General features: G+C 35.5%; 1 protein-coding gene across 1 annotated transcript in view; it reads left to right on the top strand.

The window, feature by feature from the left end:
- Positions 1–932: 932 nt before the first annotated feature.
- The window catches only part of LOC106069885 (receptor-type tyrosine-protein phosphatase T-like), a 112,492-nt gene continuing 97,733 nt past the window's right edge, over positions 933–15,691 (top strand). The window contains exons 1-2 of the mRNA XM_056027700.1: positions 933–1,173; positions 8,548–8,673. Coding sequence (XP_055883675.1) covers positions 1,015–1,173; positions 8,548–8,673 — 285 coding nt within the window. The 5' untranslated portion in view covers positions 933–1,014. The remainder of the gene's footprint in view (positions 1,174–8,547; positions 8,674–15,691) is intronic.

Here is a 15,691-nt window from a genome sequence, read left to right as displayed (position 1 = left end):
AATCTCTGGAAATTAGTAAATTCTCTGAAATATAGACGAAAATGTCATTTTGGGGTGTCATTCAAATGGAAAACGCCAATCCTACTCGCGATTAAAAGAAAACGGAATAACAAGATACCCGTATTTGTGGCATTTGGTGAAAGAAACTTCTCGCACCTCCTTCTAATCAAGAATTACTAGAGGTCAATAATTCGCGAAGATTGATTGAACAATTTGGTAATTCTTGTTATTGAGCGTGACCTATGAGGATATACTGTATGAGTTCTCTACATGTAAGGCTCGTTAAGTTAAATTCATTTAATCGTGATTTTGTGCTTAGTAAAGAAGGAATAAAATGCAAAGACGAATTTATTTTCTAATACAAAATTTTAATTTTAAATTATTATCATTATCCTTACCCAGACTGGGCCCCGCGCAATCCGTTTCGCAAGAGGCTTTGCAATTGTTAGGGCCGGCCCTGCCTGCGCACCTTCAAACGGTCAACTCACAAATACCTGGGGGTCCGTGGACCACAGTTTGAGAACCACAAAACTAATACATACTGTTTGACTAAATTTACTTTTGTCTCATTGGCATAGGAAAATGGGGAGCATGATTATATCCAAGGAGCAGGAGCCACGGGTACCTTGCTACGCCACTGCTATCATAGATTGAAATACAAATTATCTTGGTATTTAAAAAAAAAAACCGAGTTATAAAATTGCGAGATAGAGATGTATGAGTTATAGAGTCAGTAGGATCCGCAGGCCAGTGACTTGTTAGCATTCACCCTTTCAGCTAATTTGCATAGATCAGGATTACCCGAGTTGGATAATGCCACGTTGGAATCGTTTTGTTTTTCTGCGTACAAATGTCACAGCCTCCTCCGGTGTCTCCATGTCCACCAAGAGCGACTGGATCGATACCGCCCATATAATCCCAGCGTTCTAGTCGACTACAACTGTAAAACCGCGTGGCGCGCTTTGGGTGTGTTTTCTTTTTTTTTTTTCTTCTTTTCTTTTTATTAAGCTCAAAATGCCAGAGTCTGAACTGAGTGTAAAGACCGAGTCCTCGGAAAACTGCTCGCCCCCGCCACTTCTCTTAGAATCCGAGCTCCATTCATCTCTCTCGCAAAGGTGTTGTCAAAACGTGTTTTCTTGTATTCCTCTCGTCTGCCGAGTGTTTCATCAAAAGGTAAGCAGATATATTTGTTGAAGATAGTATTTGTAAGGGCAACATCGCAGTGTATGTTGTTTTTTTTTAATTTATCAATTTGTATTAATTTTTAGTAACTGAAACGAAATATAATGTATAAATCATTCAATATCATGGAAATGATTGAAGCGTTGAGTTACTCTTTTGCAATTACTGAATTTTGTTCCTCTTTATGATTTATAATTTGTACTTTCAAGACGTTTGTTCATGGTTTATTTTTCTATACAACGTAAGCGAGATAAATGCTCTATTTTATCTACATAAAAACGACCAATGTGCAAGTAAATGTGGCTAACGAGACTGTTTGCTACCCGAGTCCAGTCTCCTTCATCTATACCTAAGTCTGTTGAACCGTTGGGGCACCACAAATGACCTGTCGCCCTTCTTTCTCCATTCCTATCTGTCTTTTGCCTTCAAAGAGTCTCGACCAGAGGCGTAGCAAGGTAGCCTTGGGCACGGACTCAATAATATGTTGGTGGCCCCTCCCCCTCCAAACAAATTAAGTGTAAAGAAATAAAAATCGAATAGTCTGTGTATCGGTATATTTACCAAAAGTCATTCCAAAGCAAGCAGCGTATGTTGTTTTTTTTGTAATATTGTCATAGCGTTTGCTACATCTATTAATCCGTACAACTAATAGTGTCTTAAAACTCCACAAACAAATAATTTTGTAGTTGATATTTACATTATATAAATTTTACATTCCAAAAACATCTACGGTAAAAAGTATAAAGTCCACCAGTTAACAGTAAATAGGTCTAATATTTATTTATACAAATTTCATTGTTCTGGCTCCTGAGTGGGAGAGTCAGAAACCAAAGCTGTTTCTTGTTCAATGCAGAGAACTGCAAGTGAAACCTACCTGCTTTGTGTCATAGAACTTCTAAAAAAATGTACGAAACAATATTGTGAAATAATTCTAATCGGCTTTTACAAAAGTACAATTATTTTTTCCATTTTGATGTTACCCCACAAGGGCCCATGTGGGCCCTAATTGGTCATGACCCATGAGCCCAAGCGCAATGAAACCCCTTCGCGTTATTATTGCTGTGAGCCCCTAATAGTCGTTGGCCAGGGTTTATTGAACCTTTTCGCACCTTGGATGATACACCACTAGGCCCAACCATTCTTTGATGTCTTCTCGTCACTTTCTGTTTGCCTTCTTCTTTTTTCCTGGTACTGTGCCTTGAAGAAAGGTCTTTGCGAGACATGAGAACCTTGTGATATGGCCATAGAGCTTTAGTTTGTGTTGTTCGATAGAGATCAGCAGTTCATCGGGAAGCCCTATGGCCATTGTGATCCCGTGTCCACTCTCCTCCTTTGTGATGTGGTCTTTGCAGGTGATACCTGGGATCTCTCTACAGCATCTCATTACGAGTCTAGTAGTGTTTGGAAAGGTTGAACAAAAGAGTTCTAATGCCAGTGTCTAGCATGCACTGAACTAGAGATAGTTGTTTTAGTATTTAGTAGTCGTTCGCAGTGACGAAATTTAGTAAGTGAAGGATCTAGGCAGGATTTTGTTAGAGACTCCTACCCTCTTCAAGCTTCATTATAAATGTAAAATAAAGTTCCCCTTTCAGACCTAGTGGTCTATAGGGCAGTTGATGTAAAGGTCATCTGATTCTGTGGCCTACGGTTAACGAGGGTGTCATGCGGCCAGCACAACGACCAACCGCCTTTACTTTTCCCCAACTAATGTCAGGTACCCATTAGAGCTGGCTGGATTCAGAGGCGCCCAGGGATCCCAAAATAAAAATCCCAGTCTTCACAAGGATTTGAACCCGGGACCCCCGGTTCACAAAAAATGTACTTAATGTTAATAATCTAAAAGTAAGACCATTTGTGAAGAGAGAAATGGAGTACTTAAAATTTAAAGCCCCCCCCCCCATTACAATTCCTCTTATTAACTTTCAAACTCTTCAAAGTGAACACAAAATAAAACAAGAACAAAAAAAAATACTTTAAAAAAAAACACACAAAAAACAACAAACAACAACAAACAACAACAAAAATCAAAGCTTATACGAAGTTAATTGTTTCAATTAGTTTGGATCAGTCTTGTAATTAAATTTGTAATAGATCTAGCTAGACTCGAAGCCAACAACAATAAATCTGTGCGTCTGGAGATATTTTCACAAATTGTTTTTGTTTAGCGCTATTTCATGCTTTTAGTTTTCTCAGTACGCTATGATCCTCTCCCTTGTCTGGACCAGTTGGGAAAATGAGGATGGGGGAGCAGGGGAGAGAAAGTAAGGGATATCTGGAGGAGCAGGGTAGAGAAAGCAAGGGATATCTGGGGAGCAGGGGAGAGAAAGCAAGGGATATCTGGGGGAGCAGGGTAGAGAAAGCAAGGGATATCTGGGGGAGCAGGGTAGAGAAAGCAAGGGATATCTGGGGGAGCAGGGTAGAGAAAGCAAGGGATATCTGGGGGAGCAGGGTAGAGAAAGCAAGGGATATCTGGGGGAGCAGGGGAGAGAAAGAAAGGGATATCTGGGAGAGCAGGGGAGAGAAAGAAAGGGATATCTGGGGGAGCAGGGGAGAGAAAGAAAGGGATATCTGGGGGAATTTTACCGCAATCGCTTTTCAAAAGCATTTTGAAAAAAAAAAGTTGAACGACCTGAATTCGAACTCAGGCCTCCCAAGCCGATATACTAATCACTGTGCTATTTAGGTGCTTATGACTACAGAAGATTGTATAGTTATGTATTGTTTGTTTTAAACCTACTTTAAAGCGGCGACCTATAAAAGGGACTAATTCAGCTTACACCATCGCTTCCGTAAAGTACACTTTCTTTCCCTTGTTCGAGATGCCAAACAAAATAATTAATTAACTATTTTTTTTTAAATTGTTTCTTGTGTTGTTAGGTAAAAGAAATAATTGTGCGAAATTTTAGCTTGGTCAAAGATTGGGTGTCGGAGAAATAACTTGTACAAACTTTTTACCAGACAGACAGACAGAGTGAGTTGATATAAGCTTTGTAAAAACAACAAAAAAAAAAACAAAAAAAAAACGGAAGTTGAATACTGGGTGGAATTTTTTTTTTTAAATGCCTGATACTATTTTCCTAGAAATTTTAGTTTATTTATATCTATGGGGGAAAAGTTATTGCCTTATCGACATTACAGTGAAAACTCTGGTTATATCGTTATATTTTGTTGTCAAAATGTAATAATCTTGAAACGAAATTTGGATTATTATTTTTTTTTTTATTTTGAACATGACTTTATCTGAACTTAACGCACTCGACTTAAATGTTTCTTTGTGTTTAGTTGAGTGGAATAAATAGATAGACGTACATGAGGATTTTTCAAACCGTCTTATGTAGATATTATTAGCAGAGGCGTCGTGAGGGGGGGGGGGGCAAGGTGGGCACGATGCCCCTGGCGGTACCTTCAGGGGGGGGGGCGTCACACGCAGCCTTTATTTCTATGTATCATTTTTTTACCCAAAATTATTTGAATCTTACGGTTCGTGGTTAACAAGTTAGCATGTGATGTTCATGGAAAATTGGGGGGGGGGTTAAGTACCTTGTCCCGGGCGCACGCTTTGCTCACTACGCCTCTGATTATTAGATAGACTGTTAATAAAAGTAATTGATAATGCAAAACTCACAGGAAGACCCCTTGCAACAATGTAGCAGTACAAGAAATAAATAGACTGAGAAATGATAGACCAGATGCGTAAAGGCGGAATTGATTAAATTTTTTGTATGTCACTTGTTTTCTTATATAATAAGCGTATTTTATTTAATTAGTGCATACAGTTATGGTTCTGAGCAGCAGTACGTTTATTAAAGCGATAGTCAAGTTTCTTTTATAGTTTACAATTCAATGAATATTTTTTGAGATCTATATTTGTAAAAATATAACGTGACATGAAAAACTACCTAGCAAAACTAAGACGCTCTTTTTTTTTTAATATATAATTTTATTAGGGAGAAAATATCTAAGAAACAAAAAAACTGATTTGGTTTAAGCACGTTATGTAGTGGTTTGGACTAGACTAATTTACTTTTGTTAAAGGGTCTACACTAGGATACGATTTATCATTGTAAGTCATTCTTGACAACTCCACGAGACGTTGTAATGGCTGGCTAATTAAAGAAGTAAGACCTGTTAACAGATGAAGGAGATTGGGTAGAGAATCTGTCAGAGATACGTTAATGTTGCAGAAGTACCAGGGTTATCCAGCCTGATTATGTCTATTTATTGAGGCAGTAAATCTTGTAATCAATATTTTGTGCATAACTGCATATTGATATACAATGACCACTTCCACTGCATACAGAGAGTTAGAGAAAGGGAAATCACTCGCTTTTACTTGATAGCAGACGAGAGAAGCCTCCAGATTAGCTAGAGGATATAGTCGTTGTAATTGAATGTAGTATGTAAGTAGCATTTAAGATTTTCACGATAAACACTAAAAACTAACTTCTGCCAACTAAATAAGAAAAAAAGAACTGTTCCAACATTATAACAGTATTTCAATGAGTGGCGGTTGATCTTTGTATCGAGTTTCCTATATTACCAATATATAGTTGCTCATTCGTTTTAAAATACATCTTCAAACCATAGTTGAAAGGTGTGATTTTTTCTACATATTAAAATTATTTTGTGCTATAAACGAAAGAACATTTGATTCTATAGTGCTGAAAGGTGCAGACAAAGCTTTAAAAAAGTCCTAGCTTATCTACACTTCTTTTTATTTTGTACACCGGTTACACCAAAAAGCTAGCTATAATTTTTTTCCCGCCATTTATTGACAATAGAAATAATAATAGCGTTCTCCATGTCACTTGCAGAAACTAACATGTTTTTAAAACACTGCCATCAAGTCATATGCCATAGCTAAACAAACGTTTCATGTCATTTCATGAATACTAATGATTTTAAGCTGAATATATTTTATTTTACTATGTATATACTTGTTAATTGCGTATCAGTCTAACCCACTAGGTATCCGAAAATTGTATAATATCTAGTCTCATCAATAGTCCACATTTCAAACAGCCTTGACTTGACCATCCTGTGCACTCCCAGGGAAGCACTGGGACGCCACCACACCTCTCCACCGAACTCGGTTCTGAGCAGCTTTCTTCATCTGCTCCCACGTCATTCCAGTACCCTCAGCTTCACTGATGACTGACCTCTTACCAGTTTTGCTTGGGTCTGCCCACTTTACTCTTATCTTGCAAATTTCAATCAAGTGTCTGCCTTGCTACATTGGTAGCTGGTTTTCGTAGTGTGTGTCCTATCCAGCTCCAATTTCGCATTTTGATATCTTGGGCTACGGGCTTTTGTCTAATTCAGTCCCTCAAATTGACAGAAGTTATCATTTCTGGACATCTAATTCCTAATATCCGGCGTAAGCATCCGTTGACAAAAGTCTGGAGCTTTTCCATATTTGTTTTAGTGACTCTCTATGTCTCTGAACAGCCTCGGGTCTTATCATTTTGAGTCTAAATCCGGCCCTATAGAAACAGATCGCATATATATGAATTACTTACAAAAAATTGAATGCAAGCCAGGAATATACTGATAATAAAAGATTTTGGTTCCCATGTGTCTTCGTTTTAAGTTTAAACCTTTTTAAAAAATCTTAGCAAATTGCTTGCAGCTTGCTTTCTTGCAGTAGAAAAGAATAATGAATAAAAAAAAACACACAGATATTGTTCCAGTTTCTAATTAGCTTTGATCTAAAGACATTTTAATTTCTAAGTGGACGCTGGAAAAGGGACTACAATGGAACTTGATTTCCTTTTACTGGGCAGTGTCAGAAAATAACCATTAGTTCACGATTTCAAGATGTGTGTGTGTGTGTGTTTGTGGTGTGTGTGGAGTGTGCTCAGGTTTGATGATATATAATATAAAACACTTTAGAGGTAATGGCTTCTTAACATTTCGCCCTAAATCCGTCATTATATCAATTGTAAGTTAAAAAAAATACTCGCTAAAAATTATTTTAAACGTAAATTCCGCCATCTTGTTGGTAGCAACCCATGTCAGTAATGCGCTAATGTGCTGATCAGATGACTATTATGTCAAGGAACCCATTAGCTATAATTTTGTTCTCTCTCTCTCTCTATCTATCTGTCTGTCTATCTATCTATCTATCTATCTATCTATCTATCTATCTATCTATCTATCTATCTATCTATCTATCTATCTATCTATCTATCTATCTATCTATCTATCTATCTATCTATCTATCTATCTATTTATTATCTATCTGTCTGTCTGTCTATCTGTCTGTCTGTCTGTCTATCTATCTATCTCTTTCTCTCTCTCTATGTATATATATATATATATATATATATATATATATATATATATATATATATATATATATATATATATATATATATATATAAAAGAAATGTCTGGGTAAACATTGCGTAATAATAATCATCATCTCTACAAGAAAGTCAATGATCGCTCCTCCAGCAATGAATTCAATGAAAAAAAAAAAACTCAGTGAACTTTTGAGTGTGAAGGAGAAAAAGTATGAACTAAGTAAAGGAAAAGAAAAAAGAGTGGGGGCGGTGATAATGAACGAAATAGTTTGATCAATGTGGCTAGCATGTGCCCCCTGGCGATCTTGAACCTAAGAGCCAGGTAATCACTGCTTCCATGAGAATGGCAAGTTGCAGTGGCGACGACTGTGTCCAATAAGAAGGAAGGAAGAACGTGAGAGGGACACCGACGGGTTGAGATAGGACAAAGTTATAACACAAAATGTTTTTATAGTACATGGGTAGAGGTGGAGAAGAAGAGAAAATTTTGGTCTCCGATACTTCTAAAATTATTTTCTATTTTTGTCTTCAATTCTCCACTTTGTTACGTGAAAGTTTTATTCTTTGCGTAGAAATCTAACCCAGCAGTTACGTAGCAAATCAATACTCATTTGATTTTCAAATTTCTTGCAGAATTTACTAATTTAATTTTAATTTTTGTGTGTGCATTTATAAGTGAATTACAATAAGACCAACGTCTCTCTCTCTCTCTCTCTCTCTTTCTCTCTCACTCTCTCTCTCTCTCTTTCACTTTCTCTTTTGAGTTTTGCTCCCTATAGATTAGTAATTATTGATTATAACAGGTAATTGATCTTGTAGCATTGTTTAAATTGCACATCAATGAAAGTTATTGTTATGGTTAAATTGTTTTTAAAATTCCATGTTTGGTTATTTGAATGATGAATACCCCCATACACTCACACACATACACTAAATGCTAAAAACAAAACAATGCAAGCATAAACCACAATCTGATGAAGCGTATCTTAGCAATCATCTTGCAACTCGTACCTACAAATCAATTCTAATCTTTTCATTTTTTCCCCCCTTCCCCAATCAGATCAATAAGATGGACGGCCAACGACGTCCCGGGGTCAAACCGACCTCCACCACCCTCGGCTTCGATTATCTGATGACGTCACTGGCTCGCTTGGAGCTCTCTGGCGACGTGTCAAAGGAGTACGCTGTAAGTCCTGTCATCTAGTGGTTCTTTCATCCTCTAGTCACGAAAAGAATCTAAATCTCCCTCACTGCTTCTCCTCCTTTCATTAGACAAGATCAACTTTTTCATCATCCTAAATCTTTTTTTTTTTTATGCTCTTCTCAATGATGGGTTTTTTCAAGTTTTATTTTTTTCAATGGCGATTTGGTTTTTCTACCCAATATATCGTCAGTAAGAAATACAAGAGTCAAAAGAAAGAAACGATTTTAGAAACCTCTATGTGAAAAAAACAACAAAAGATAAACCTATTAGAATTTGATGCTTTATATAGTGATGTCTCGTTCTGAGTTCACTATCATTGATTTAGTAAGATGTTAGTTATTGTTTATTTTGTACTGCATTGTTAAAACAATTGTGATAGAGCGAGACGCCATAGTGTTGCATAGATGTTGTCATACGCTATTCATCATTAAAAAAAATCTAGTACGTTATAAATTAAGTTTCGTAAATTAGCATTATATTTGCAACAAAAAATATATGTATGACCAAAGCAGGATTTATAGGAGGGCAGGCAAGAGAGTTGTTCCCAAAGAAATGATTTAAAAAAAAACACCAAATTTCAACGGGTCAGCAGCTTTAAAGTTTGTTTTTTCTTAAACATTTTTTTTTTCATATTTTTACCCAAAATTATTTGAATCTTACGGTTCGTGGTTAACATGTGTCCACTAGTAGCAGCTCTGGATATCCGGTGCCTCCACTTATTTAAATCCGGCCCTGTGTATGATTAAAAGAATGTAACTTGTTAACCTAAGTACATCCATTGTTTCTGAAAACTAGGAGATACAATCAAAAAAAATAATTGCACCTTAGGAATAATAGTGCCTACATGTATTTTTTATAGATAAAATGTATTGCTTTTTTTTCATGCGTTTGATAGTAATAGCGATTAATGGGTTGGAAAAGTGAGAAAGCAGAAATCGTGTACGTCATATATCGGGCTTGTCCCGCCATTGAGCAGACGTTGCATAATTTAGCAAACTCAAAGGACAAGATCAATAAGAAATTAATACGGGAAGGAAAGACAACTACAGTGAAGTTTCTGGGTATAGGTCATTCTATTTTTCATATTTTACACATTCTAGCTGCACTCATTAAAAAAACTTATTCTTGACGTTTAATACTCAGATTTGTTATATCATCTGTTTGTATTGGTGTACCCACATTTTTGTACGGCTGAGAGGCTTATACTGCGAATAAAAAAAATATGCACTACTTTGCTTCTGATTTGTTTAATATATAAACAACTAAACGCCTTACTTTACATATAGTATATTTCATTTCATATTAAAAATAAAACATGGCTTCTTTTAAATTGGATAAGCTTAATATGTTAACTACGAAAATAAGGCATGCCTTACTTTACACTGGATAAACTTCATTTGTAAAATACGAAAATAAAGTACACCTAGCTTTACTTCTGATCTTGTCTGCTATACAAACTACAATACTAAGGCAATCCTAACTCTACCTCATATCGTTACTTCCAAAAAAAAAAAACCAAAACAAAACGAGACATGTGCCTTTATCTTTATGTCTTTCTGAGTTTTTTTATTAAATTTTGTTTTTGTATTTGAAGATTATGGTTCAGTGTTTTATGTATAATTGCTACTTTACATTTAAGTCTTCTGTCCAGAAGGGTCTAAATTTAATGATTTTACAAAAGGTGTTACTTCTGACATGTTTGATAATTTAAACTCCAAAAAATAAGGCATGCTTTAGTTTACTTTTGACATGTCAGATTTCGCTTAGTCGCCATGGTAACTAGAAACAGCAAACTCAGCAGAATGCATTAAAATGTAGCCGTGGATAATTTATTATGTTTCTGAAATGTGTATCCAATGACTTGAACATTCTGGAGTCACGTTCTCTGAGTTCAAATAACCTTTCAAAAGAGTGAGCACAATTCTAGAGCACCTGGAGTCTCAAGAATTCATTTCTTCTTCTTCTTCGTTCTCATTTTACATGACGGAGAGTTCAGATCAGTAATCTTATATCTGAGATGAACTACGCAGTGGTCTCCAGATCAGGCAGTTCTCCGTATAGTTTTTGTTCTATAGGAAGGTTTTGGAGCCAGAGTCTTGTTCGGGCCTCTTGTTACAGTAGACTTTGGGAAAAAGAAAAAAATATTGCTTTAACTCTTTCTCTCCGTTATTATTTGTCCACGTTTTGAAGGAATTCTTCATTTGCTTATTACTATCTCACTACCCCTGTTATGATTGGGCTTCAATAACTTTGTTGTCTGTTATCAGAACATGTTGTATTTGGTATAGAATTAAAGGGAAATGCATGTTATTTTTATATAACACACACAAAGTCAAGTTTATAAAAATAAACATTAATTTAATTTAATGAGATCGAATCAACGATGGTATCGTCGATTAGGAGAGAAAGAGTTAAAAATACGGAAATCGTGATATTACAAAAATGCTTTATATACAGACTACAGCCTTTTGGGGAAATACTGAAACTAAAATACAAAGGTTTGATAGAAAGCTTGTGGTTTGTCGCAAATAGCGGTCCTGAGGCTTTGAATCTGTCAAAAAGCGTTCGTAGTGAGCACCTAGGAGGTAAAAGGAACATATGTACGAAATTTGATGCGGATAGTTTAAGAGATCTTATGATCAATGAATCAGCCAGTGAGTGGTATTCTGCACTTATATATTATAGATTACGTGATATTCGTGTACCTACTATCTACAAACACATTATAGATGTAGATCGTTATTTTACTAAAGTAATTCAAATGAAATTTCCTTTACATCTCGGTGGCTACCTGGTCGTGTGATATGCGCTCTGGGATTTCGTCTCTATAGTCCCTGGCTCGATTTCCGCCGCCATCAAGCACCATCCTCGGGGGAATGTGGGCTATGATGTAGGCCTAATAATCTAAACCTAAACGAACACACGACACGTGTAAAATGAGCCTAGCAAACGAGACAGTGATTAACAATCTGGGGGAAAAAAAACTTAAAAACATAAACATGTAAACAAAGAGGAGATTACTCTGATTAAAATTTATGATGAAAATCTCCAATAACAGAAAATAGTAATTATCGAAATAACAAGAGGAAAATATAAATAGCAAGCTAAAACAACATGTGACTAAATGCTGGTGCTGCTGTAATCACTTCAACTAATGAAATGGTAATAGCGAAGTAATTAGAAGTAGAATCTACCTTCTAGCACACACACACACTAAAAAAGTTTTTTTCTCGTAAAGCTTGTGCTCGATATAGAATCGAATTCTTTTTTCCTGTTCTGAATTAAATCATTCATGGAAGATTAAAGCAGGACCCATGAGAATTAGTGTAACTCCATAGAATTAAAAACAGATTTTCGTTAGACAAGTCAGCTCACGTCACAAATTTTGTAATGTCATAAAAGTGTAGAAATGTCCATGACACGAAAATTAAGCAATGCATTACCAGATCCAGTTTCCTTACTTTAGGATAGTGATATTAGCATATTAATTAAAAAAAAACACAGTTTCAAATCCGTTCAGTTAATAGATAACATTATCTGGATATTTAACAATATCTATGACTTTTACCTGTAAATAATTAGATCTACTTCTTTCTGCATAGGCGGATTTTTTTTAAAACTCGAAACTTAAATCCCCATGTTGAGTCAATTATTTAATAACTAATAGTGTTAACCTAATCAAATGTGAATATTCCTTTGTTATAAATTTCAAGGCTCTATTTTGCATCTGTTCTAGTTTGTTTAAATATGTCTTTTTAAGTTGAGGGATCCCAAAACAGAAGACGCATGTTCTAATATTGGCCTAACCAAGGTTCAATAACATTTTAGTTTTTATGTTCTTGTTTAATGTGTACACATTTCTTTTTAATAAACTCTAATGCTTTGGTTGATTTTTTAAAATGATTTCGTCAATATGCGAAGATGTAGATTATGTTTTCATCTATTGTAACACCTAAGTATTTTGAGTTTTAGTCTGTGTAACTGTAACTGGTTTACAGTGAATAAGATAGGTTGCTTTTAATTGTTTTAGCTTTTTATAATTTTTCTGGGTGGAAAGGCGTGCTCAAATTTGACTCCCATTTCTGTATTGAGGTAAAACTGACGATTTTCCAAAGTTGTGTCGCGATGAGGTGGAATTTGTTTCAAAGTTTGGCCTATTTAATATTATGAAATTGTCACAAAATGTCATTACCTTTTTTCTTCCCTTTGATGTTCTCGTTCTTCTATGATTCTTTGTTCAAACCTTTTAGCTTGTCTTACCATTCAAAGACCTTTACATTCGTAGTTTGGTTTGTGTTCTCACATGGATCCCATTGTGTTACAATTACATTGAAGTGGAATACGTTTAGAAGCTGAATCTTGAATTCTGGAGTTATCTGGAAGCTGGCGGCGTTTGTCTTGTGTGTTAGATTAGTTATATATATATACCTTTGCTATTTTAAATGCCCTTTGAAGAGAATTTTTAGATACTGAAAATCGGACACTGACACTAACATTAGCACTATAAAGTATTAAAAAAGGTAAAACAAAAAAAAAAAAAAAAGGACTCGAACGAATAGAATTTGAATGAATGGGAAAGAAACTTCTCATTATCGAAAAAGGTCTTTTTTTTTTAAATTGTAACTTTATTATAATGTTAGTGCTGCTCAAACATAGACATACACACAATTATTCTACTCTAAACCATTATATCCTGTTGATTTATGTGACTTACTAATCCTAGATCAGCAGTACGCCAAAATAAATACTATTCGGTCTTATTGTCAGAATTGTAAATGATTTATGAGTTAACTCTACAATCTGCAGCGCTTGGAAGTCCAGATCGAACGAGTTTGACATAGTCACACTTTTTAAAGTTAACAAAATGCACCGATTATGTCAATATAATATCAAAATTATTATTTAATAGAACAAAAAAAAAAGAGATATAAAAATGCGAAAGGAAATTTATCTTTTCTTTTCTCTGCCTTATGAAAATCTAAAATGGCCGGTGGCCATGAATCGGAAGACGACATCCGGGATAATGGAACATTACTCTCCCATGCAGGAAGGAACTTATGCTGTACTCTAGCTGCTGTAACATTACTCTCCCATGCAGGAAGGAACTTATGCTGTACTCTAGCTGCTTCATTAAAAACAGTTCAAATCTAACAACGGATATAAAACGAAAGAAAACATTCAAACTAGCAACACTTTTCCACGAGTAGGGGCCTACATGTCATATGTGTAAAATAATTCAGAAGCATAATCTATGATACTGGAAATGATAAAAAATAACTACATTTTTTGTACCAAGTCATCTACAAAAAAAAAAAAGAAGAGATAAAAGCGCTTAAAGGGAAACTTCAAAGGTTTTTCTATGTGAAAAGTTGTAATAGTAAACATTTTATCATTTTGTATTTAAATGCGTAGAAACATTTATATTTAATAAATTAGTCAGTAAATTCTTGACATCTAAAAAAATAAAAAGGGATTCTTTGAGATTTTTGTTTTAAGCTAGTTCATACGTCACTTCCCTCAACAATACTGAAAGAGAAACTACATTTAATCAATCGTATCGCTTCATTCTTACAGTTAGGCTTAGTGACGGCCTATTCCAGGTCTATGATACAGTTATTTATATATATATATACTTGTATAGATAGATCCAAAAGCATTAAGATAATCAACTCGAGAAAAAAAGTAACATTTTCATCTAAGCCTTTCCCTGTCCCAAGAAGTAAATAGATCGTGTGTCTGACTGATTCGAATAAACTGGTCAGTGTAAGGCTAGTCGAGACTACGTGTAGTCGGTCATGACAAGACAACCAAGCGATAGTGTTTGTTGTGTGTTGAGTGGTCTGGCGAGAAAATACACACTGCCGTGATTAGTCAAGCATGTAAATCTACTTTTAATACGCATTTTTTTCTTTGCATACAAGATCCTAGATCTAACTGCATAGACGAAGATATATTCCTTTTACGAGATTGTAAACTTTGCTGTATGGTCTCCCGTTATACAGAAGTCAATAGATTAAATTAAACGTAGTTGTGACGTCACAAAGAAACCCGGTGAAAGTCTGACTGTTTTGGATGCGCAGGAAAATTACGTTGGAAAACATCAATTACTAAGTTATTATTGCAAATAAAAAAAAAAAGAACGTTATATTCATTATCTGTAAATCAAAACACATATTATATCAAAAATTGTCAAAACCATCGGAGTTTCCCTTTAAACAGATAGGCCTACTTTATATTCTCACTACATAAAATGATCGAAATTTGTTAGAGCAAAAAAAAAAATGATTAGGCGTTGGACTACACTGACCATTTTGAGCAATAGTTGATCAAGACAAGCTTTCACGGGTTCTAACTCATGCTGGAGAAACTGTCTTGGGACTTTGACACGGGGTTGATCACAGAGTGACCTGCCTCAAGTATGTGGATGAAGAACTTTTAAGGGAAGGGGGATATATTGGTAGGCGATCTCTTTAAACATGGTTTGGTTGTCTTTTTAGCAAAGAAGAATGTTTTTTTTTTCTTTTTAAAGAATTTGACTTTGAACAAATTATCAGTAATTGAATCAATGAGATGACCGCACCTAACACTCTTTTTTTTTTGGTTGCATTGTTGCTCCCAATTAGGTATTCTGAATCCGCCATTCATATAGACAGCGGATACAAATCTTGGGAGGGTAAATGTGTGTTTGTAAAATATTTTATATGTTTCGGATGTTCCTTTAGAGTTCAAGATAGTTTACTTCCTAGTCCAAACCTCTTGCAGGACGACGCGGGATGGGAGCGGGCAGGGTTTGAACCCTCGACCGTCGATAAATCCGAACGACAGTCCAGCGCGCAAACCGCACGAACAGGCAGTATTGTGGATATGATCTGTATCCGCCCACTTCGGCTGGGTCAGCTCTCTAGTTATTAAGCCTAGTGTCGAAATTTGCCAACCAGTTCTCTCCCTTCCCCTTTGTTTCGTTAGTATTATATCCAGGGCCGGCCTTAGGGCACTGCAA

The sequence above is a fragment of the Biomphalaria glabrata genome, chromosome 4, assembly GCF_947242115.1.
Source record: "Biomphalaria glabrata chromosome 4, xgBioGlab47.1, whole genome shotgun sequence".
NCBI classification, from domain to species: Eukaryota; Metazoa; Mollusca; class Gastropoda; family Planorbidae; genus Biomphalaria; species Biomphalaria glabrata.
Note: the sequence above shows the minus strand (reverse complement) of the source record. Positions and strands in the feature narration are given on the sequence as shown.